The sequence below is a fragment of the Myotis nattereri genome, assembly GCF_964212035.1.
Source record: "Myotis nattereri genome assembly, chromosome: 11".
In the NCBI taxonomy this organism is placed as follows: Eukaryota; Metazoa; Chordata; class Mammalia; order Chiroptera; family Vespertilionidae; genus Myotis; species Myotis nattereri.
In genome coordinates, this window is record NC_138086.1 from 42,607,007 (window position 1) to 42,630,174 (window position 23,168).

A 23,168-nucleotide genomic window follows, 5' to 3' on the forward strand; every position below is an offset into this window, starting at 1 on the left:
ATAATTATTATATATAATAAAAATTATATATAATTAGATGTTATATATAATATTCCTGTTACATATACATTATTGGCCAAGACTGCTGATAATCATCCACCCAAAATTTAGAGGCTTACATCATCAACAATTACTAATGTTCCCAAATCTGCAATTTGGACAGGGCTCAGTGGGAATAGCTTCTCTACTTGACTACTTCATGCACTGTCAGTTGGTCTGGTTTGAAATCCAGGCAGACTGGAGGGCTGGAGTCTGGAATCCCCTGAAGATTCACTCATTTACATGTGTAGAGGTGTTACTGGCTGTTGGCTGGGACCTCAGCCCAGGGATATCATCTGGAAAACTGCTGGGGTTGCTGACAGCATATTGTTTAGGTTCCAAGAGGTAGCATTCAAGTGATCTAGGCAAAGTAGATGGTGTTTTTATGACCTAGTCCTGAAGGTCACATGGATCACTTCTGTTATTCTCTGTTGGTTAGGACAATCACAAAGGTCATGGTGGATGTAGAAGCCACCATGCGATGGAGGAATGTTAAGGTCACACTGGAAGAAGAACATGTGGGATGGGTTATACTGTAGTAGCCAGTTTCGGAAAATATAACCTGCCATATTTTACATCTATTAGTATATAATTTTATTTATGAAGTGTACTTCTATTCACTAACTTTAGAAAACATTGTTCCCAAATAAAATTTGCCCTGCTAAAGGGATTCTATCTGATCCAATAAACATTTGTTGTTCATTTTTTCCTTCCTGTTTCTGCTCATTCTCTGTTCTCTTAAATAGGCTCCTCTGCCCTCCCAAACCTCTCCTCACATTCATTCAAACCTCAGACCAAGGCTTACTTACTTCTTCATTAAGTGCTTGCCCTCTGCTCCCTCCCTCTCTCCTTCCCTTCCTCTCTCCTTCCTCCCTCCCTTCCTTCCTTCCTTCCTTCCTTCCTTCCTTCCTTCCTTCCTTCCTTCCTTCCTTCCTTCCTTCCTTCTTCCCCCTCCCTCTCTCTCTCTCTTCTCCCCTCCTCTCCCTCCATCTAGCTTGCTCTCTCTCACCGAAAAGCATTTACTCTTATCTCCACTCATTTTGTCACTAAATATTTACTATTAGTGGATGCTTGTCTTTTTAAAAATGTTAGTAAACTATATGTTCTTTCTTATCGAGAAGAATTACTTGTCATCTAAAATATACTCTTTCTGTCAGTAAATATAAATGAATGTAACTTCAAGTTGAGTTAAAAGTGGAAAATGCCATTCTGTATGTCAATCTATATTATAAGATGTAAAAGTAGAAATTGTCTTTCCTGAAATTTGATTCTGATATGAAACAAATGATGACAAATTATCTGCATATGACAAATTTGAGGTGCATACTGGGATTGTGTGTTTTTTCTCCCGAAGAGACTGAAAATCAAATAAGTAAAAATGAAACTAAAATAACAATATATTTCTCTATTAAATCCATAGCTTTTCATAAGATGTTGAAGTAATTTTGCATAAGTATTACTGAAATAGTAAAGATATTAATTTCATTTAGTTTTTCAAACAAACTTCACCATTTTAAGTAATGCAAAAAATTTAATCTGGGGGTAAAGGAAGGGGAGACAAACTTAAAATAGGTCGTATAGAAATTACATATAATTAATTGCTTTACAGGAAGTCACTGAAAAAATAACCAATTTGTTTATATTATGTGGAATCATTGAGAAATGCTCTTATGGAGTCATTGAGAAATCATGTCTTATGTGCACCCTATCATATCCCTAGCACCTGACAAACATGTCATATAAAAGGTGCACAATAAAAGATTTTGCAGAAAAAATATAATGCCTTCTGACAATATATTTTCTGGTTATTTAAAAAAGCTAATGTGTTCTTTAGTTTTATAATGGTCTCAGTATTCTCGATTTTATAGTTCAAAATATGTGAGATTTGGAACTATTTTCAAAGTTTAAGTTTTTTTTTTTTTCTGAATTCAGGAATCATAGAGATTACTCCTCCATTTGTGCTCTTAGAGTCTTTCTTACATACTGCTACTATAATAGTGATCACATATGAGATTTTATCATACTGTATCATGCTGTGTCATATACTCACTATTTATTTTTACACATACTTTCCTCAAACCTTAGATTGCAAGAAACTCAAGGTATTTTTGCCCTAAATTGTGTACTCCTAGAACAAAATGGTTTTTCCTAAAATTTGATTCTGTGTGGTAGCAGCTGCTCATTGACTGTTTAGAGTATGAGAATGTGAATCAAGTGTTTACACGTTTGCATAGTTTTATTTAATAAATTAAGTTAAACTAATGTTAACCTTTCAGAACTTATGAAACCACTCCACCTATTGACATAACATATTGAACTTAATATCAGAACAGATACATTTTCAACATGCTCTGTAGACATTTGTATACTACCTTTGTGTATATTGTGGTGTTCTGTTTCTTTTTTTAAAGAGATGAGTAACTTTAGAAATCTTTCCTTTTTACTGAAGTAGCACCAATTCCTTAGGAGATTTGACCACAGGTCTCACATGGTCACTTCCAGCTCTAGAAACGGGAAGGGGCAGGCCACACCACCTCCGTATCCAAAGTGACGTGAATGGGTCTATTATACATTTTTATGAAAGTTTCTGGTTCCATGAATTCTTCAGATTTGTATAAATACTTAATTATTTGTTCTGGGAGGAGTAATTCAGGTGCAGGTTGGTGCAAGCTCTCGCCCGGCCCCTTTACGCCCACTTTAAGAGTCTTAAAAAAGTAGAGTGCTAGTTTGTGCGTCTGGGTGAGAAACTCAGTGACGACCTCTTTCAGGGACTGGGACTGTGTCACATCGTCCAGATACATGACCGGCACTCTGATGACCACAACGTGCCATTGCATGAAGATCCTTGTTGGGATGTTATGGGACACGACTATAATCTTCATCCCTTGGATAAAATATTCTCCTCTACTCTTTTTATGGTTAATATAATCTAAAAGAATACGATAAAGACTACCACTGGAAGACTCCAGGATATGCAGAATGAAAGTGCGATATATGAGCACCAATCCCGTGACTGCTTCTCCGGTGTGAGGTTTTGCAATTGACTGAAACACTTGCTCATAGTATTCAGTGACATCTTTTTTTTCTATGTTGTCTCTTGTCATGGCCACTAGGAACATCCTGTCAAGAAGGAATTTCTTTAACTGGAGTCTTTGCTTTTCTTCCTGAAAATGCAAGTAATTGTTTCGTGGAACTTGTGGTGGCATCAGATTTTCCAGTGGCAAAGGTCTTTTGGTGCTCTTTGGGGTATGGCTTGAGAAGGACATGATGAGTCCTAATTATTCTTCTAGATGATTCAAATGTTTAGCTTATTTCAATATTTACACCATCAGGGTACATCTTCAGTGAGGATCTCTTGTTTTTATTTATTCTGACAAAAAGAAAAATAGTTTACTCAGTTTGTCAAATACTACTGAATAGCAAAATCCCTTCCCAGTGTTATCAATAAACAATGCCCTGGAAATGAAAGAGATTATTAAAACTAGACTCAAACTATGGAGATTTTTTAAAAAGTTTACAGTTAAATAACTAACACTTGCATCCTAAGAAAAACTCTGCAATAAACTGGGAAGTAGGGAGAAGAGAGAAGTTGATCTAGAGACGTTCACTCTATTTTGTTTGCATTATTATTTTCCTCTTCAATTTATAGTTCATTTTTTCTCAATCCCATCCTTGAATCATACACACATATACACAGAGACTGACATAGAGATAGGAAAAAGCATGTATATATATTTTTAATATATACATATAAATTATATATATATCGAGCGAGAGAGAGAAAATATACCCACTGCCAGTCACTGACAGTAGCATTGGCATCACATTAAACCATCTTTTCATTTATGTAATGGTGACTACAGGTTGTCCTTGATTTGTCATTCCTTTTTTTAAATACTATTTTATGGTGATTTACCTATTTATTTTATAGTACTGATCAAAAGCATTTTTTTTTTAAATGCAGGGATCTCTCAGGTCTCAATTGTCTTATTTAACCTTTATTCAGTTACAGTTAATAATGAAAGTTAATAATATTGATTGGGTAACAATGGCAAACCTTGGAAATAACTAATTTTGATTCTTTGTTTTTCATTCTATCAACAAACCTCAGAAATAGCTTTTTCATTTTCTTTTTTCTTTCTTTTTTGTTGTTGGTGGGGGTGGGGAGTCAAATTAAAAGAAATTCCTTTACTTTTACAAATATTTTCCTCCATCCAGGTCAACTTAACATTTTTCTTTCTTCAAGTACTTCTTTCTTTTACTTGTCCATGAGGTGCTACTTATCCTCCTCCATCACTCTTCCAACTGCCAGTGTGCCGGGGGTGCTCTCAGCTGTCCCGGGTTCTATTCTGATTTTTATAGTGACCTAGTGAGTCAGAATGTCAGTTGGGTTAAAGGGGCAGAGAGCTCTGGCAACTTCCATTTCTCGATTTAATGAGGGATCTCAGCAGACACCTCAATATTCCAGTAGAGGAAATGAGAGCTTCTTTTCCAGAATGGCTTCTCTTTAGACGGGTGCCTTTGTGAGTCAGATGGGGGGCAGGGGGACTGGATATGTTCCTACACATATTTTTTTTTTTGTCCACAATTTAGAGGAGAGAAAACTACTGTTATATGGCTTGAGTATGATTCAAACATGCTCTCAATAATACCCTTACTCTAAGGTAAAGATATATTTATGAATTAATTAAAGACTATTAATAAGAACACATACCAGATTCTATGTAAAGGTGACTACTGCAGGCATACCTCAGAGATATTGCAGGTTTGGTTCCAGACCACCACAATAAAGCGAAAATCACATGAAAGTGAGTCACATAAATATTTTTGTTTTCTCACGCATATAAAAGTTATGTTTACACCACATTGTATTCTATTAATTGTGCAATAGAGTATGTCTAAAAACGTACTTACCTTTATTAAGCATAGGTAATTGTAAAAAATAGCTACCTATCATCCAAACATTTAACTAGTTGTAATCTTTTAGCTGGTGTCTTACCTCAATGTTGATGGCTCCTGACTGATCAAGTGGTGGTTGCTAAATGTTGGGGTGAATGGCAATTTCTTAAAATAAGACAATAATGAAGTTTGCTTTATCCATTGACTCTTCCTTTCATAAATTATTTCTCTCTCTAGCATGCAATGCTGTAGGCATTTTACCAGAGTAGGACTTTCAGTATTGGAATCAACCCTCTTGAACCCTGCTACTGTTTTATCAACTGGCTTTGGGTAATATTCTCAATCTCTTGTTGTTATTTCAAAACTCTTCACAGCATCTTCACTTCATAGAGTCAGGAGTAGATTCCATCTCAAGAAACCACTTTCTTTGCTCACTCCTAAGAAACAACTTACCCATTCAAGTTTCATCATGAGAGTGCAGTAATTCAGTCACATCTTCAGGCTCCACTTCTAATTCTGGTTCTTTTGCTCTTTCAAACATTTCTGCAGTTACTTCCTCCCCCAAAGTCTTGGATCCTCAAAGTTATCTATGAAGACTGGAATCAGTGTCTTTCAAACTACTGTTAGTGTTGGTGCCTTGATCGCTTCTCATGAATCACTGATATTCTTAATGCTACCTATAATATTCAATTCTTTCCAGAAGGTTTTCAACTGAGTTTGCCCCGATCCATCAGACAAATCACTGTCCCTGGCAACTATTCCCTTATGCAATATATTTCTTAAATATAAGACTCGAAAATCAGAATTACTCCTTGATCCAGGGACTGCAGAAAGGAGTGTATTAGCAGGCATGACAACAACATTAATCTCATTGTACATTTTCACCAGGCCTCTTGGATGGCCAGGTACATTATCAATGAGCATTATTATTTTGAAAGGAATCTTTTTTCTGAGCTGTAGGTCTCAACAGTGAACTTAAAAAATATATAACAGACTATAAAGTAAACAGTCTTTGTTCCATTTACAGAGCACAGGGCCAGTGTAGACTGAGCATTTAAGAGCCCCAGGGCCCTCAGAATGGTGAAAGAGCATTGGCTTCAACTTAAAGTCACCAGCTGCGCTAGCCTCTAACAAGAGGGTCAGTCTCTCCTTTGAAGCATTGAAGCCAAGCATTAATGCCTTCTCTCTAGCGATAAGTTCTCAATGGCATTTTCTTCCAATATGAGGCAATTTCATTTACAATGAAAATCTGTTGTTTAGTATTGCCACCTTTGTTAATTATTTTAAGCTCAATCTTCTGTATTACTTGCTGCAGCTTCTATATAGTACTTGCTTCACCTTGCACTTTTATGTTATGTAGGTGGTTTCTTCTCTTAAATATCATGAACCAGTCTCTGCTAGTTTCAAGGCTTTTATTCTGTAGCTTCCTTACCTCTCTCAGCATTCATAGAATTGCAGAGAGTTAGAGCCTTGCTCTGGTTTAGTCTTTGGCTTTAAGAGAATATTGTGGTTGGTTTGATCTTCTACCCAGACCTCTAAAACTTTACATAGCAGTGGGCTATTTCACTTTCTTATTTATTTTTTTGTTCACTGGGGTATCACTTTTAATTTCCTTCAAGAAATTTTCTTTTGCATTCACAACTTGGTTGAACTTTTGGTGCAAGAGACCTAGCTTTTGGCCTGTCTGGGCTTTCAACATGCCTTCCTCACTACACTTAATGATATCTACCTTTTAATTTCAAGTGAGGAGCATGTAATTCTTCCTTTCATTTGACCACTTAGAGGCCATCGATATCAATTGGCCTAATTACAATATTGTTGTGTCTCAGGGAATAGGGGCCCCAGGAAAGGAAAAGAGACAGGGAAACAGCTGGTCAGTGGATCAGTCAGAACATACACATTATTTATCAACTAGAGGCCCGATGCACAAAATTTGTGCAAGGGGCTTGGTCCTGGCAGCTGTGGTGGCTTGCCTTGGCCCTCACAGCCCTGGCTTCATCTGGAAGGTCATCTGGAAGGACTTCTGGAAGGCTGTTTGGCTGTCTGGTCTTATTGCATATTAGGCTTTTATTATTATAGATTAAATTTGCTGTCTTATATTCTTATACATGGTTCATGGCACCCACAAAACAATAGTAACATCAAAGATCACTGATCACAGATCACCATAGCAAATATAATAATAAGGAAAAAGTTTTAAATATTATGAGAATTACCAAAATCTGACACTGAGACATGAAGTGAGCCCCTAATAAAGGAGCTTAATTGTGATTTTTCTCCCCATGTGTGTTTTTTGTTTCATCAACCCAATAGAGAAATAATGTTTCATCATTATAATTTCCACATAAACTATACAAAGTATCACTAAACCATCCCTTCTTTAAAAGAGTGATAATCTTGCCCTGACCAGGTGGCTCAGTTGGTTGGAATGTCCTACAGTACCCAGAAGGTGGTGAGTTCGATTCCTGGTCAGGGCAAGTACAAGAGGCAATTAATTGATGCTTCTCTCTTTATCTCTCTCTTCCTCTCTCCTCTTTCCTATCTTTCTAAAAACCAGTAAAAAAAAAATCTTTGGGCAAGGATTAAAAAAAGTAATAATCTCTTAATTGATGTTGACCTAAAATATATGAAATTGTCACTTCTATAACTTAAAAACGGTCTGATATTGACAGTCTTATGTGATCCAACCTAATACATTTAGAAAACACTAGTTTTTACCACCGTATATAATAGTTTGACCTTCATTTTCCCAATGCATTTTTCCATTTCTCGATGCATTTTTAGTTGTTTGGTTGCTTCTTCCAAATTTTAGTTTCATTGTCACATGGCTATCTGAAACATTTAAGGGCATCTTACCTTGTTTCCTTGAGTTTCATAAACCATACTCTTAAGTGTTAAGACTAAAGTTTTGAGCAGATAGAAATAGAATCAACACGTAGTTTGATTGCCTGGTGTATATAATTAATTTTAATTGTGTACTCTCCTTTCAATGGATGATCAGCATTTGAGTTCCCAGATGCCATAGTCTGTGTTTTATGTATTAAGGAACAGTTATTTCCCCTTAGGTAGTGACTCAAGCAGACCTCTTCTGTCTATCCAATGAAATAAGGAGACATCATGTTTTTCCAACCAGACTAATCTGTTTAGAGCAGATATCTATGTTCAAATAATTGCCAAATGGCAGGACTTGAATTAAAACTTAAGCTGAGGAGTCATTTTTGAATTATTCTACCTATCTACCCTTGTTATCCAATTTATCTTGCATAAAAACACAATATATATTTGTAATGCATTTCAAGCAGCGCACCTTAAAGTTCACTAGATACTTTGTGCTCTGGTTTTATTATCCGGAAGCAAATGTTACTGAAAATACAAACTCTTAGTGTCCTTTTGTGTTCATAAGGCAGATAAAAAGGATTAAAAAGATTAAACACTATTAACTTATTATTTACCATGTGCCACATACTAGATGTTTTTACTTATATTAAATCAATTTAATCTTCACAACAACCCTATATGATAGATACAATTTTGCCTACAACTTCTAGACAATGGAATGAAATCATGGGGTAGTGAAGTACCCTGCATACGTGAACCATCCTCTCAATAACTTCCCCTCTCTCCACCCAGGGTAGAGAGAGGAGGAATTATTCCCTCTCCTTATCCTTTGTCACAATGTCATTCTTTGCTCCTTTATGACATGACGATTCCTTTGGAAATGGAGGATAATATATGGTTTGAATAAAATAATTTTAAAAGAAAACCCCTACATCATACCTGTGATTTAACAAATTGATGTACTGTCTTTATCTTTTCAATCATCTCAGATTTATCTACACCTTTGGTGTGCCAGATAATATGATTGGCTCTGTAAGAGACACAATCATGGAAAACACCTGGTTCCTAATTCTAGGAGGTTAGAGTCCAGTAGGGGTGATTAGATGTCCATGAATCACCACAGCACTGGAAGAAATAGAATAAATGCCAAGTGAATGACATTCGGTGTTGTGGAGACATTGTGGTTGGGGTTTCTTGGAAAGTTTAATGAAAGAGTTCTTGTTTGGGCATGACTATCGGGGAATAGAGTTGGGGAGTGGCTCTGTGTATATTCCATGGATTTATTTCTTTAAAGGGTCAAAATTTGCATTAAGTGAATTTGATTTCTGGTTCCTGGAATACCAAGTCCCACTTTGACCTTTCACTTGTGCTCATGTACTAGAGAAACGGATAAAACTCAATCTAAAACATTTTCATCACTTCACTAACTTTCTCTGCATTTTGACATTTCTAAATAATCAGTATAAGAGAATTCATGGTCTAAATAAATTGCTAACAACTAGGAGTGCATACATTAACAATTAAGTAGACAAAATATACCCAATTTAGCAGAGCAAACCCGAATGAGATTAGTTACCAAATCACTAGCTATTTGAAGATTTATAAAAAAGGAAAGCCAGATTACCTTCTCCAGCATTGCTTCTTTTTTTTAAAATATATATATATATATATATATTGATTGATTTCAGAGAAGAAGGGAGAGGAAGAAAGAGATAGATACATCAATGATAAGAGAGAATCACTGATTGGCTGCCTCTGCATGCCCCCTACTGGGGATTAGCCCACAACCTGGGCATGTGCCCTTGACTGGAATTGAACCTGGGACCCTTCAGTCCGCAGGCTGATGCTCTATCCACTGAGCCAAACCAGCTAGGGCTCCACATTGCTTCTTTGCCCAAAACATGGAGCACTGTTTGGTAATTGTTTAACAAGGAGAGCACCGGCTGGGAATATTTTGTTATTCAACTCCAGCATTTAACATATGTCTACTATTTGTAAAAAACAAACAACAAAAACCAATAAGTTCCACATACTATAGAGATATTCTTGTGAAACAGATAATATATCTGCACATGAAAAATTCAGTTCTATTAGTGGAGCTTAACGTCTCCACAATTACAGGGGCTGGAGAGAAGAAATGTTATATAAGTAATAAAGTCATAAACAATGAACGTCGGAACCACAAAATGCTGGAACAATTAAACTTGGCTGGAAGAACTAGCATTTAAGCTGGGCATAAAAATATGTGATTTGTGGGAGAGTGTGAGTGTGTGTGTGGGGCGTGGGGGGCAGGGAAGGTGTGGAACAGACTCTGTAAGGTTGAAGCATAAAGGCAGAGAGCACTTGTTACAGAGCTGGGAAATGTGGCATTGCGTTATGAAAGTGGCAATTGTCTGGTTTGTCTCAAGTGTAAACCACAGAATCTTCAGGTTTGTTAAAGTGCAAATTCCTGCACTCTAGCCTTAAAGGGTCTGAGTTAGTTATCTTAAAGTGAGATCCTTAAAGTGAGGTCCAAGAACGTGCATTTTTGATGTGTTCTCCCAGTATCTCTACCTATTTCACTTTAAAGAAGAATGGGTTAAGTTGTGGTGGCTTAAAGTCTGGCTACTAGTATCACCTGGTGAGGAATTAAACAAAAAGAGCCAGCTCCTGGTTCTTATTCAATTAGTGTGGAATGGAACTCGGACGTCTAATTGTAAAAGCCCCTCCAGGTGATTCTAAGTGTAGTTTGGGGTAGAACTGCAGACCTAGGCTAGTGGGTGAGCGGAGGGGAGGAGTGGAAAAGGAGAGGAAAGGAAGTTGCAGCCGGTGTGTGGAGGACTCGGATGCCATGCTCTGAGGTTGGAATTTTACTCTTTGGGTAGTAGGGGATCACTGGGATTTTTGGGTGCCTGTAATGTGTTTTAGAAAGTTGCCTGTGAAGTGCAGTGGAATTAGAGATGGGAAATGCTGGAGGCAGCCTGATTCTGATACTTTTCAGAATCCTGCGGTTTGCAAATGAGTGCTATTCTGCCAGTCCAAGAGACAATTGGTTCAACTTTTCTGGAAAGCAATTTACCACATGGATCATGTGCTAAAAATTTCATACTTTTTTACCAGGTAATGCGTCTTCTAGGTACATATCATAAAGAAATAAGATTACTGACATTTTAATAGATTAAAATATTATAGGAATAATAAAAAAGAGAACTTTGAAAAATTGAATATATATATATATATATATATAAATCATGGAATACTATGGTGCCCTGAAACCATTTTTGAAGACTATTTTAAATGCAGGCAAAAACAGTTATTTTCTAAAGTAAATAATATAATACAGAAAATTATATATAGCATGTAATGCCAGTTTTATTTTTAAAAATAACTAGAGTAGAAGGACATCTAGGCAAATGTTAAAACTGGTGGTATTTGGTGGTGATATTTGTTTTATATTTTCCAAAAATGTTAAGCATCTATAAATACATTATTGTTCTGTTCAGAAAAAAAAATAACATCAAAAATAAATAAGCCTGTGATGATCATTTGGTGAAAGGTAACAAATGTACTGCTGTTTGTGGGTCTGGGATAATCTAAATTAAGAGTTTGCAGGCTGGTCGGCATGGCACAGAGGTTGAGCATCTACCTACGAACCAGAGGGTCAGGGTTTGGTTCCTGGTCAGAGCACATACTCAGGTTTCGGGCTCAATTCCCAGTGTGGGGCGTGCAGGAGGCAGCTGATCAATGACTCTCTCTCATCATTGATGTTTCTATCTCTCCCTCTCCCTTCCTCTCTGAAATCAATAAAAAAATTAAAAACAAAAAAAGAGTTTGTTGATGGGCAGAATTTGTAATATGGCAGATCCTGGGTCAGGATGAACAGGAGGATAAACACTCAGGGATGTTTGGGCCCAGTGAGAAAGAGGCAAGCTAGGAACACATGGAGGTGAAAGAGGGGGCCGTTATTAAGACAGCCCAGGAACTGTTGGTGGAGAAACAGCGCCAGGTGTTAGAACAGTGGAATCAGACCAGACTTAGGTTCAGCAACCTCGATACTTGAGTTCTGATTAAGAAAGAATTCAGATCCAAGACTCAAACTATAAGAGAAAGTTTACTCAGAAGGACACAGAGGTAGAAGAAATGAGCCGTAGAAGAAATGGGCTCAGGAAATAAGTTAAAGCAGCAAATGAAAGGCCCCACAGCTTAGGAGAAAGAGGCATGGAAAAACGCACCTTGGGGAATGGGTGGGGAAAGGCACATAACTGTGTTGGGCCCTCCTGTCTGAGGCCCTAAGGGTTTTTATCCCCTCTCTAAGGGCTAGGACCTTTCAGAAGTTTCAGGGGACGATCTTGATAGAATATTCATCAGCTTTTCCACGTGTGGTCTCTACTGATTGGTGGATGGTAGGGGAGGGAGTCATTTCATTGCATCTGGTCCTGAAGTCAGCCATGGCCTCGATGTGGATTTGCTGCTTTTCTGGGCTTGGAGCTGAAACACAGGTGAGGCCTAAATGTCATCTCTAATTTGACCAAAACTTTGTCTTTGTGATCAAGAGACCTGAGGCTATGTTCCTAAGATTATTTGATGTGGGTCAGACCCTCAATGTCTTGAGGGCTTAATGCTTAAAGAAGTGATTATGCAAGGGCGTCTATGGGATTTGTATGAGGCTCTTCTCTGGTCCCTTTGTTCCTCCTCTAAGGGGGAGAGGAGGGTCTAAAAACATGGGAGGGTCCGAACAGCATGCCCCTCGATATGAAAGGTCGGGGGGTCTAAACTGAATGCTAAGGGAGGAAAGGTCACCCTGGGAGCCAGGTCCTTGTTTTCCCAGTTTTGCCTGTTGCTAGGTACCTGGCGCACTTTGCCTTGGTGACATTTCCTATCTGGCCTTTCGTTCCTACTCTCCACATGCTTGTCTAACTGCCTACTACAAAACCTCAGTCCAGAAAACCCTTGCACGAAGTGAGGTCTTTGCATGGCCAGCCTGAAAGATACAACTGAGTGAAAGGTGAGTTTTGAAAGATTTTAGCCCAGTGTACAGTTAGAGTCTGAACTGAGGCATTTACTGACACTGAGGAAGATGATATGTAAGTTATTACCAAGTTAGACATGACTTGATCAACTCGATGCGGGAGGTGAGATATGCAAGGATATAAAGATGACTGTGGGTTTGAATGTCAGTAACTGGGAAGACAGATGTTTTTTGGTGTTGTTTTGTTTTACTTTTGTTTTAAATAGAAAGAGAATGAAGGAGAAAGCACAGATTTAGGGAGAAAAATAGTTTGTATGTATTATGTTGAAGGGAATTGCCATAGAAACATACAGGTATAAATGCAATTAGAGTCTGGAGATCTGGAGAAATTAGGATTGTGATGCAAATTTGATAGTCATCTGCATGGGGGAAGAGTTGAAACCATGGAAACAAAAATGACTGAGATTATGGAAGGGAAGGATGAGGAGAAGAGTACTATCATGTGGAACACCTAATTTTAAGAGTGGACCAAAGGGAGTTAGCAAAGCATCAGAAATAGATGGGGAAGTAACGAAACACAGGACCAGGAAGGTCAATATACGAATGGTTTAAAAGTGGGTGATAATGGTAAAATTCTAAACAGAGGTAAAAAAAACCTTAAGGGCTGAGGTGATCTTTTAATATTGGCAATTACAAGATTCATGGGGACTTAAAAATAGATTCAGTAAAATGATTGAGGGAAGCCAGATTGCACTCATTGAGTGAGTCAGTATAGAATAAGTGGTCAAAGACTAGACACTCCTCCAAACATTGGTAGTAAAAAGGATGAAAGCACTCATAGTAAACTGTAGAGGAGAAAGATTGTAGGGTAATTATGCTATAGTGATCCTGGGTTTTTCTCTATTGAAAACGAGCATGCTGGTTTTTGTTTTGTTTTTAATTGCCATTGTGTCCAGTCAGGGAGGTAAAGTCTGAAAATGGAATGCTGTAATGTGTATTTTAATATTGTTAGTTCTATACAGAGATTTAGGAGACTTCCAATAACACTAAACTCTGATTTATATTTATTTTTTTCTCTTTTTTCAGTGCATGTTGTATCAGGTGACATAAACCATAACAAATCTTAATTTGATTTTTCATATATTCATAACTTATCTCAAATGACTACAAAAAGATTTTTTTATAAATAAAATAGCAAAGTTGCTTTCCACATACAAAGTTATCATTGGAGTAATATATTTGTAATTTCAGTACAAGTACCTACTCTGGTCCACATAATCTATTATGATAAAACACATCATAAATAAGTTAATATCTATTTTAGTGCCTGCTTTTGGTTTAACTTTGATCAATAGAATGGAGAAAATTAAACTAATAGAAGTTTAGAGTTGGAAAGGAATTTAGCACCAGCAGCATAACATATTCCTTTTAGAGTTAAGGCAAACATGGCAGAAGGAGGCTAACTGATACTACCTCCTTCAAGTGCTTACCTAAAACAAGGTTGACTAAAACATCTATACATAAAATACTGAAACAGTGAGATGATAGTTCTTACTAGAGTATTTTTAAGGAAATGTGATAGATGTTTCAGTAAGGAAAGTGGTGGCTAGAGGCATTCTAAAACAGTTCAAGGAATCTAAATTTTGTGATGCTCAATAGAGAACCATAAAATGTTTTTACACAGAAAAATTATATGATGGTTGCCACGTTTAATGGTGTTAAAACTGTATTCAGGATGCTTGGAAGGCACAGTCCTTAGAGTCAGTAATGCCTACTAAACTGTTCTATTCCCGATATATAATGAGATTTCACTAGAATTTAAAACTTTAAAAGGCATTTCTTTTTATAAAAGTAATGTTAACCAAGTCTGAGTAACGATATCATCTTATTTCCTGTAACCAGAGGAGCAATAACATAAAAACAAGATAGTAAAATATTTTTAAAGATCAACTGTGCCCTAAATATTTAAATAGATTTTGATAATTTATCCAACAAGCCTTTATTATCCTGCAACATTTTCAGTCGACACTAAATTTAAAGCCCTTTTGCCCATTCTAATTCAGGACAATTCCATATTTCCTCAGAAACTGCACCCACTAACATTAGCAGTTGAGGATATTTCAGAACCTCATAGGATATTAGATATGTAATGTATGGAATTATAAAGTACAAATCACTTTTTTTTGTGAAGTGAGTTATACATAATGGAAATATGCTAGGGCCGTGGTCGGGAAATTGCGGCTCTCGAGCTACATGCGGCTCTTTGGCCCCTTGAGTGTGGCTCTTCCACAAAATACCACTTGCGGGCGCACGTACAGTGCGATTGAAACTTCGTGGCCCATGCGTGGAAGTCGGTTTTCCGCCGGGGTGAGTCTATTTTGAAGAAGTGCTGTTGGCTCTGTTGACTAATGAGTTTGCCGACCAGGGGAACTACTTCATTGGGAAAGACACATCCCTAGGGTCTATATAGTAACATCACAGTGGGGGTGTAGGCACCTGGTCTTCCGGCATCACTTTTCAGTTCTGGCTTCTGCTAGAGATGCATGGATGCCCTTCTGGCTCATGCCTCATCTGTCACTTGAATTCCTTGTCTCTATGACAGTCGCCTTTCAGTTACATATGTGCTGCTATTGACCTCATGGAAATATCATTTAAATGAGGATGCTTATGTCAGGAGAGTTCTTAGGCAGAGTTATTTTGGATTCTGAGCCTTTGGGTAATAAAACATGGATAAATAATCATTTTTGTGTCTTTTTTAGCCTCCAGAGGTTCTAAGCATCACATTTTTAAAGATATTGGCTGGGCTAACTAGACAGTCTTAACCACCAACCCATTGATCTAGTTGGTAGAAATAATTATGACTCCCTGTGACTATTATGTGCTCTTTTTTTTTTTTTTAAATATATTTTATTGATTTTTCACAGAGAAGAAGGGAGAGAGATAGAGAGAGTTAGAAACATCGATGAGAGAGAAACATCAATCAGCTGCCTCCTGCACATCTCCCACTGGGGACGTGCCCGCAACCCAGGTACATGCCCTTGACCGGAATCGAACCTGGGACCTTTCAGTCCGCAGGCCGACGCTCTATCCACTGAGCCAAACCGGTTTCGGCAACTCTTGTAACACTTTTCAGTTGCCTAAGCCACTTCTACTGTTCAGTTGTGATATACTCAGAAAAACCCAACTATTGATAATACAACATAAACAAAAGTATAATTACAAAGGCACGATTCGCAGAATTATATAAGTTTTGGGGCCAAATATTAAGATTGTTTGGATCACCCACTCCTTAGGACTTTCAACTTTCTTAACAAAAAAACTTGAATGTTGATTGCAGTTGCTATGATTAAATTTATTTGTGATTTTACTTTCCATTAAGGATTCTTGGTTCTGAGAGAGACCACACTTTTTTTGGCTATGGTTTGATGGGTAAGGTAACTTTATTTTTATCATAAACAGAGCTGAAAGTGAGTGTAACATTAATTTCATATCTGACACTTTTATGGAATCTTTTTTTAAAAATATATCTTATTGATTTTTTTACAGAGAGGAAGGGAGAGGGATAGAGAGCTAGAAACATCGATGAGAGAGAAACATCAATCAGCTGCCTCCTGCACACCCCCTACTGGGGATGTGCCTGCAACCAAGGTATATGCCCTTGACTGGAATCGAATCTGGGACCCTTCAGTCTGCAGGCTGATGTTCTATCCACTGAGCCAAACCGGTTAGGGCAGTATGGAATCTTTTTACAAGATAAAGAAATAGCCTGGCCTAGTCATTGCTTGATGGGTTAATCTCTAATCTACTTCCTAAAATACTGCACCTATCTACCACAGAGCCATATTCAATCTCTATCACATTTGTGTGTGTGTGACCTTTCAATAATAAGACAGCACCACGGTAAAAAGAAAGGGTACTTTTAAACTGTGAGTCTTGACTTACGGTGCCTTTTTGGATCCCAGCTCAGAGAGTTGGGAGAAGGGATATTAATGAATTTGCAGAGGTGGAGGCTAATGGTGTGGCTTGTGTTTAGTAACTAATCCTTAGTTATTAGAAATTCGTCTCCAGTGATATGAGAACCAGGCTAGTCTTACATTTTTAGAAGGTCATTCTCCGAGACCTATACTTCATAAAAGGGGGATTCTTCAAGACCGTGTTTTTACTGTATTAGAATTGAAGTGCAGCTGTTTTCTTTGTGAATCCAAGAATAAAGAATTAATAGCTTTTTTGACTGAAGATAACTTTTACACTTATAACCTATACTTTTAAAAAGCTCATTTTTAAAAAAATTAAAATCTTTTCAGGGAAAAAGTGAAGCATGGTCATGCTCTGCCAAACTTTCAAGAAGTGATTATCAGGTTGTGATTGCTGTTCTCTCTTTAACTTATTGTTTTAAGTGACATAAGTTTACTATTCTATTTTATACTTAAGTCATTTTTATATAATGAAATATAAAAGTGGGCAATGAAAGAGAAAATAGTTTATGTTATGAAAAGAATTAAAGAGAAGATTCATATTGATAGGTTGATGGTAAATTAAAACTCAAGCATACAGGGAGCTAGATTAAATTTTGAATGCTCTGTGTTACGTGAGTAGAAAAGAATGATCCTTCTGAATACTTTAAAGTTTCTGAGTGGAGAGAGTGTTGCTGAAGCAATATCTTGGAAATATAATCACTTTCTGAAGTCAGCACCTATTTATCTTAAATTAATCATTTTTTTTCTGGGTAGGCAGGTGATAATTCTGTTGCTGGGTGCCAATGTCTTTTGATTCATGGCACAGATAAAACTAGGCTCTCCTAGACTGGTGAGAGATATACACTATAAAAGATCTCCAGGTGTAACTCTTCTGTAAGATTAAGGACTGCTTTTTCGGTTTTTCAATCAGTATAAGGATTGAGAATAAAACAAATCCGTGGGTGTAATTAAGTGTATTTTACCTTCCTGCACTCAGGAGGGCATAAAGAATATTCAAAATATAAGGCAACATTTTTTTTTCTCCTTCGCTATTAACTTCTCCAGCCAAAGGCGTTCCTATGGTTGAAGTGGAAAAGGTACCACGAAGGTGCTAAGCCATCTGAGTGTGGGGATCTGCGGATGAAGGGCATCATGGTGGCCCTGAGGCAGCTAACCCCATATGCCCACATGACACAACATCGCAGGCTGGGTACTTGAGCTTGAACTTAAAAACACTCTGCCACTTCAGAAGGTGCACTGGAGAAATAATAAATAAATGAAAATAAGTTTTAAAAAAGTAGAACTTATTTCCTAGGTTTTGTCAGTAAGGGTTGTATTATCAACTTGCCAAGAGTAGCAGATGGGGTAGCAAGAAGACAGGGAGGTCTCTTCGTCCCTGAACTGAACAGTTTGTCAGTGATTTAACCATCTTCTCCCTCCTGCTTTATACATTCACAATATGTGTGCATACGTACATGTTTGTCAGGAGAAAGACTTTAGACATTTTGACTACAACTTGTGAGAGATATACAAAATCCAAGCAAAAGTTTGTGTAATATACATGTATACATTTAAAATGCTATTTCATTATTTTATTGTATTCTGTCATCTAGCCTAAATAAGGTTGTTACCACTATGTTTTTTATTTAGATAGATGTCAGAAACAATGCAGTTGACATAATGAGAACATTTTAGGCTCTTCACAGAGTTTTTAATGTAGATATTAGAAAAAACATACCCAGATTTTGTAAATAAACAGCAGCAGGAGGTATTAGAATGCTTGGCTGTGTTTTCTTCACTGTCTTACTTTCTGTTTCTCTTTGATTTATTCTTGTTCCGATGAAGAGTGGGGTACCGGAGGCATTTTAGGGCCAATATCCCATCAATTTTTGTCTGCTCCATTAGACTACACACACTCGTCTAGATTGCTTTCTCCTTGGTGATTTTGTACCACAGACACTGAAGTGCTTAGTCTATATGCTATCTAATACGTTTTAAAAATCTATAGGGATGGAAAAAATCTATTAGAAAGTTTCCTCCTGAACAATTATATGAAGAACCTGAGTTTCCAGGTAGAAAGTAATTATAAAAATCTATAGTTTTTAAAAGGCCCATTTTCCAATAAGATTAGCAAAATTGTTTTGAAGACTAGAAGTGATGATTCTCCTTCTTCATTGATATGACAGCCTGGCACTTACTGAAGATTTCTCAGGAAGGTTGATTCGTATGTTTTGGCAGGATCAAGTAACCGATCAAAGTTTTACTCAGGAAGTATAGTTTGTCCTGTTAAGCTTTTTGAAGGTAACTTTTGAAGCCCCTTTAGATATTTTTAATCAATTTCTGAACTCTGTGTCATTTGAAGCTTAATGAAAGCTCTATCTCAGAGGTTGTTCTTTGGAAGGACAATGTAATAAATAAAAGATTTTTTTTCTGCCATTTCTTTTTTAGCAGCATAGGTAAGACCTGACACACATACACACACACACTTTTTGTTTTTGTTTTTTTTGTTACAAAAATAATTTAAGAACTCTAAGGTGGACATATTGATCCATAACCACTGACATATTTTGCAGGATAGAGGCAATCCGTACTTGACTATATAATGCATTCTTGAAAAATTATTTGAGAAACCAAATGTTTGAAAACCAACTAAAATACTTGATTTTTAATAAAGCGAGCATGGTGTTCCATTTTAGGAAATTTAAATATTAATACTATATTGTTAAATCCCGTTCCTGCTGGCACTGCCCCCTGCTCCTAGGGTTCAGGCATTCCAGTGGGTGGGAACCTTCATAGGCACAAGGAGAAGCAGCTGAACCTGGAATCCTGCCAGCTCCCTCCTGGGAATCAGAGATGTCAAACCATGAATCTCCCTGTCACAGGACTACTGCCTCTGGCTGATCCCTTCCACAGGCATTCATCTGGATGTTGGTGGCTTTCAGTCTCTAAATAACCTAGACTAGATGCCCACAGGGTTCTAGAGCAGGGTGTACCCCAAAAGGAGAGTGGGCAGATACCCCACACTTATGTATGTGGCTACTTGGGTATGGGGACTCCCCAGCTGCCTTCCACAGGCTCTCTGCAAGTTGCCTCCTCTTCTGATTGCCACTCTCACAGCCTGGAGTTGAGTTAGGACTGAGGAAGAAGAAAAGGTTTGGAGGAAAAGGAGATGGAGTGAGGTAAGGGGACATTAGCCAGAGGTCAAATGCACAAACTGATCATTTGTAGTGTCCTACGTTCCTAGGGATCTGCACAGGACTCCTCAGCATGGAAAAGACAGGGAAGATAGAAAAGATTGGATATGCTGTTGTGAGCATGCTCAGAAAGTATTTTGATTTTTTTTTTTTCTTGGCTGGGCTGCTACAAGTAATAATCTGCAAATGTCACAGCCACATCATGAAGGCTGACCTGCCTACCCTTGCCCAAACCTCCATGATCTCTGTAAATCACTCTTAATCAGTTCTAGTGTGAAATGTGAATTTGGCCTATGAAAGGTGACTTGGTGATGAATTTAAAATGCACAAACATGTCTATTTTGTAAATGTCAAGCACCACCTTTGTGAGTTTACAAAGAAACTACAGTGAATCATAACCAGGTGATCATAATAGCTTCTCACCAAGCCAATTCAGCAATGAGTCCAGGTCTAGTGGGTGTTTCTAAGTGTTCCTAGTAATTCCAAGACTGCAATTTGTATTTGCTGAAATCTTCAAATGAAATAATTATTTTAAAAATGGTCAGATATAAAGAATCTGTATGTGACTCTACCAATATTCAGTTGTTTTTTGTTATATTTTCCCCCACTGCTCCTTTCTCTCTCTCTCTCTCTCTCTCTCTCTCTCTCTCTCTCTCTATATATATATATATATATATATATATATATATATATATATATATAAACTCTTCTTTCTTTCTCCTCCCTCCCTTCCTCCCTCCCTCCCTCCCTCCCTCCCTTCCTTCCTCCCTCCCTCCCTCCCTTCCTTCCTTCCTTTTCTTTCTTTCTTCTTGTTAATCCTTTCCCAAGGATATTTTCCCAGTGATTTTTAGAAAGAGGGGAGGAGAGGGCGAGAGATAGCAAGAGAAAGATCTATGTGAGAGAGACACATCCATTGGTTGCCTACTGCACACACCAGGACCAGGACCGGAGATGGAGCCTGAAACAGAGGAACAGACCAAAATCAAACCCAGGACCCTTGAGTAGCAGTTATGGGCCAAAGCTCTATCCACTGAGCAAAACTGGCTAGGGCTGTCTTTGTTTTCACCAATCACAGATGGTATTTAATAAATCCCCAACATTTTCCACATGTGTTTCCTTCAAGTTTTTAAATGTCTCTTGTGTATGCAGTACTAGGGAGAGGAGGACAATATGGTATTGACAAAATTGGTACTGCTAAGGGATTGCAATTCCAAACACAATAACAATACTTAGCAGTAACTCTTACTGAGTCTAAATAATATTCTTTAATCACATGCAAGGGTACCAGGCACTTGCAGAAATTTAGAATTACAGCCTCACAACAAACCCTTACGTGTCATTCTGAAGCAGAAATACCAAAGTCAAACGTTCTTTCTGGAAAATGTTACTTCCTTTTCTTTTAAAATTTTATGTATAACTAATAATACTATTTTTATAAAATCAAAGGAATGAACATAGTCCATATAGAAAACAAGTATTTTTTGCCAGTTGAGGAAAACGGATTATAAGTTAACTCATGTACTATTAGCCACCCTATTATATACATAGCATTTAGATCAAAGTTCTACTGACTTTAGTCTGCCATGCTTTATACTATTTGTGCTTTATTTGAGGCTCTTTTTATTATGAGAAGGAATATTGGAGCACCATTGGCTTTTGGAAACATGTAGTATAAAGTTTGCTAGAGGTAGAAATGCATTAATTTCTCTTTGGTGTGGTGCTAGTATGGACTGTCATTGATTTATATCCAAATCAAGCTGCAACACTATTTAGAAAGATTATGTGAGTATAAGACCAACTAATGGTATATTTATACATATTCTTTTACCTTATGGCATTCTAATTAGAGTTTTCAAGGCAATGGAACTTTGCAGAAAGTTCATTAGTTTTAGTTGAGGTTTTTGAAACAACATTGGTTTTACAAAGAAAAGTTTTTAAAAAGTGATATAAAAACAGCAAACTTTATTTTTGTAGAACCCCCCCCCCACACACACACACACACACTAAACATTGATTAGATAGCCTCATCATAGTTTATACACAAACAATCCTGATTTGTTTATCTAGGCATTTTCTCTGCTTAAAATTAATTAACATTATTGCCAGCCCTGTTTGTAGTTATCGCTAAATGCAGCCTACAGGCCAGATGGTGCTGAAAGGGAAGACCTTTTATCCTAAAATGTTCAATCACCTCTTTCAGCCTTGGAAAGGATGGGAAAAAAACATAGCATAAGGACAATTGAACAGAGTTCCATTTTTACTCTGATGCTTTTGCTTTTCCTCAGCTGTAAAATTGATCCTCTTAATCGATACCGTAGAGAAAAAGAGGTAATCCCACAGAGAAGCAGTGTAGAAAATGATACAATTCAATGGGCTTGACAATAGCAACACAATTTTGAAGTGACATAAATTGCAAGAAAACTCTATGCATGGCCACTTGTAAATACAGGTAAAATAAGCAAACAATATAAATGCTTTTCCATTTTGATTTGGTCACATCATTGGTTCTGTCAGTTATTTGGAGTAATCAAGAGTCATCTGATCAAGCATTTACTTGGTAGAAAGAATTTTGTAAGAGGTGATAAGAATCCTTCTGTGAGTCTACTTATAAAAGTTCAATAAAAGCATAGTTCATATACACACACTAAAGGTGGCATCAGGGTGCAAAACACTCAGAATGAAAAACCAAAAAGGCTATTGCACCGCTAAGAGCCCAGCCTGGGCAGTGGCCCTTCCTGGGGATGTAAGAATAAGAAGTCTGTCCACACTTGGAATTCAGATATATACTGACATGTGTGGCAAATTCAGTATCCCCTGAGTGAAACCACAGTTCAAGATGGAAAAAAAAGTTTCTAAGAGCAAAAGATCACCATGAGAATGTTAGAAGTCTGGCAGAAGGCACCAGACTCAGGATAAGGGCCTGAATGGTGGGCAGCAAGGAAGCAAGGAGGAGATCTGGTGGGGAACATCAGTGAGCCAGGTACATTCAGCCATTGCCTTACTCAGTCCCCAGGCAGTGGCCAACTGCACAGCCCTAGATGAACAAGATGCCCCTGCTATTGGCACCAATACACTTGCTGATGGCTGGACACTAGAAGAGCGTTTCTTTCCTAATTTACAGTCAGTGATAATGATCAAATAGGTCAACGAAGGTTCTAGATAAACAAAAAATGAACATATTTGCAAATAGAAAACTACTGGCAGAGGTATCAGTTCCCAAGGAGCAACAGAAGCCAGGAGTTCACACAGTGGCAACCCCAGGAAGAATGAGCAGTGGCATCAATGACCCGAAGG

The 23,168-nt window shown here is 37.5% G+C and overlaps 2 protein-coding genes across 2 annotated transcripts in view; one reads left to right on the plus strand and one right to left on the minus strand.

Annotated features, from left to right (window-relative positions):
* ZNF804B (zinc finger protein 804B) overlaps window positions 1-23,168 on the plus strand; it is a gene marked incomplete at its 3' end in the record, with an annotated part of 395,223 nt that overhangs the window by 26,694 nt on the left and 345,361 nt on the right. The window lies entirely within an intron of this gene.
* Window positions 2,544-3,305, minus strand: TEX47 (testis expressed 47; the record flags this gene model as incomplete). The annotated part of the gene is made up of 1 exon (XM_081102302.1): window positions 2,544-3,305. The coding sequence occupies one exon, from the start codon at window positions 3,303-3,305 to the stop codon at window positions 2,544-2,546; it is 762 nt and encodes a 253-aa protein (XP_080958428.1).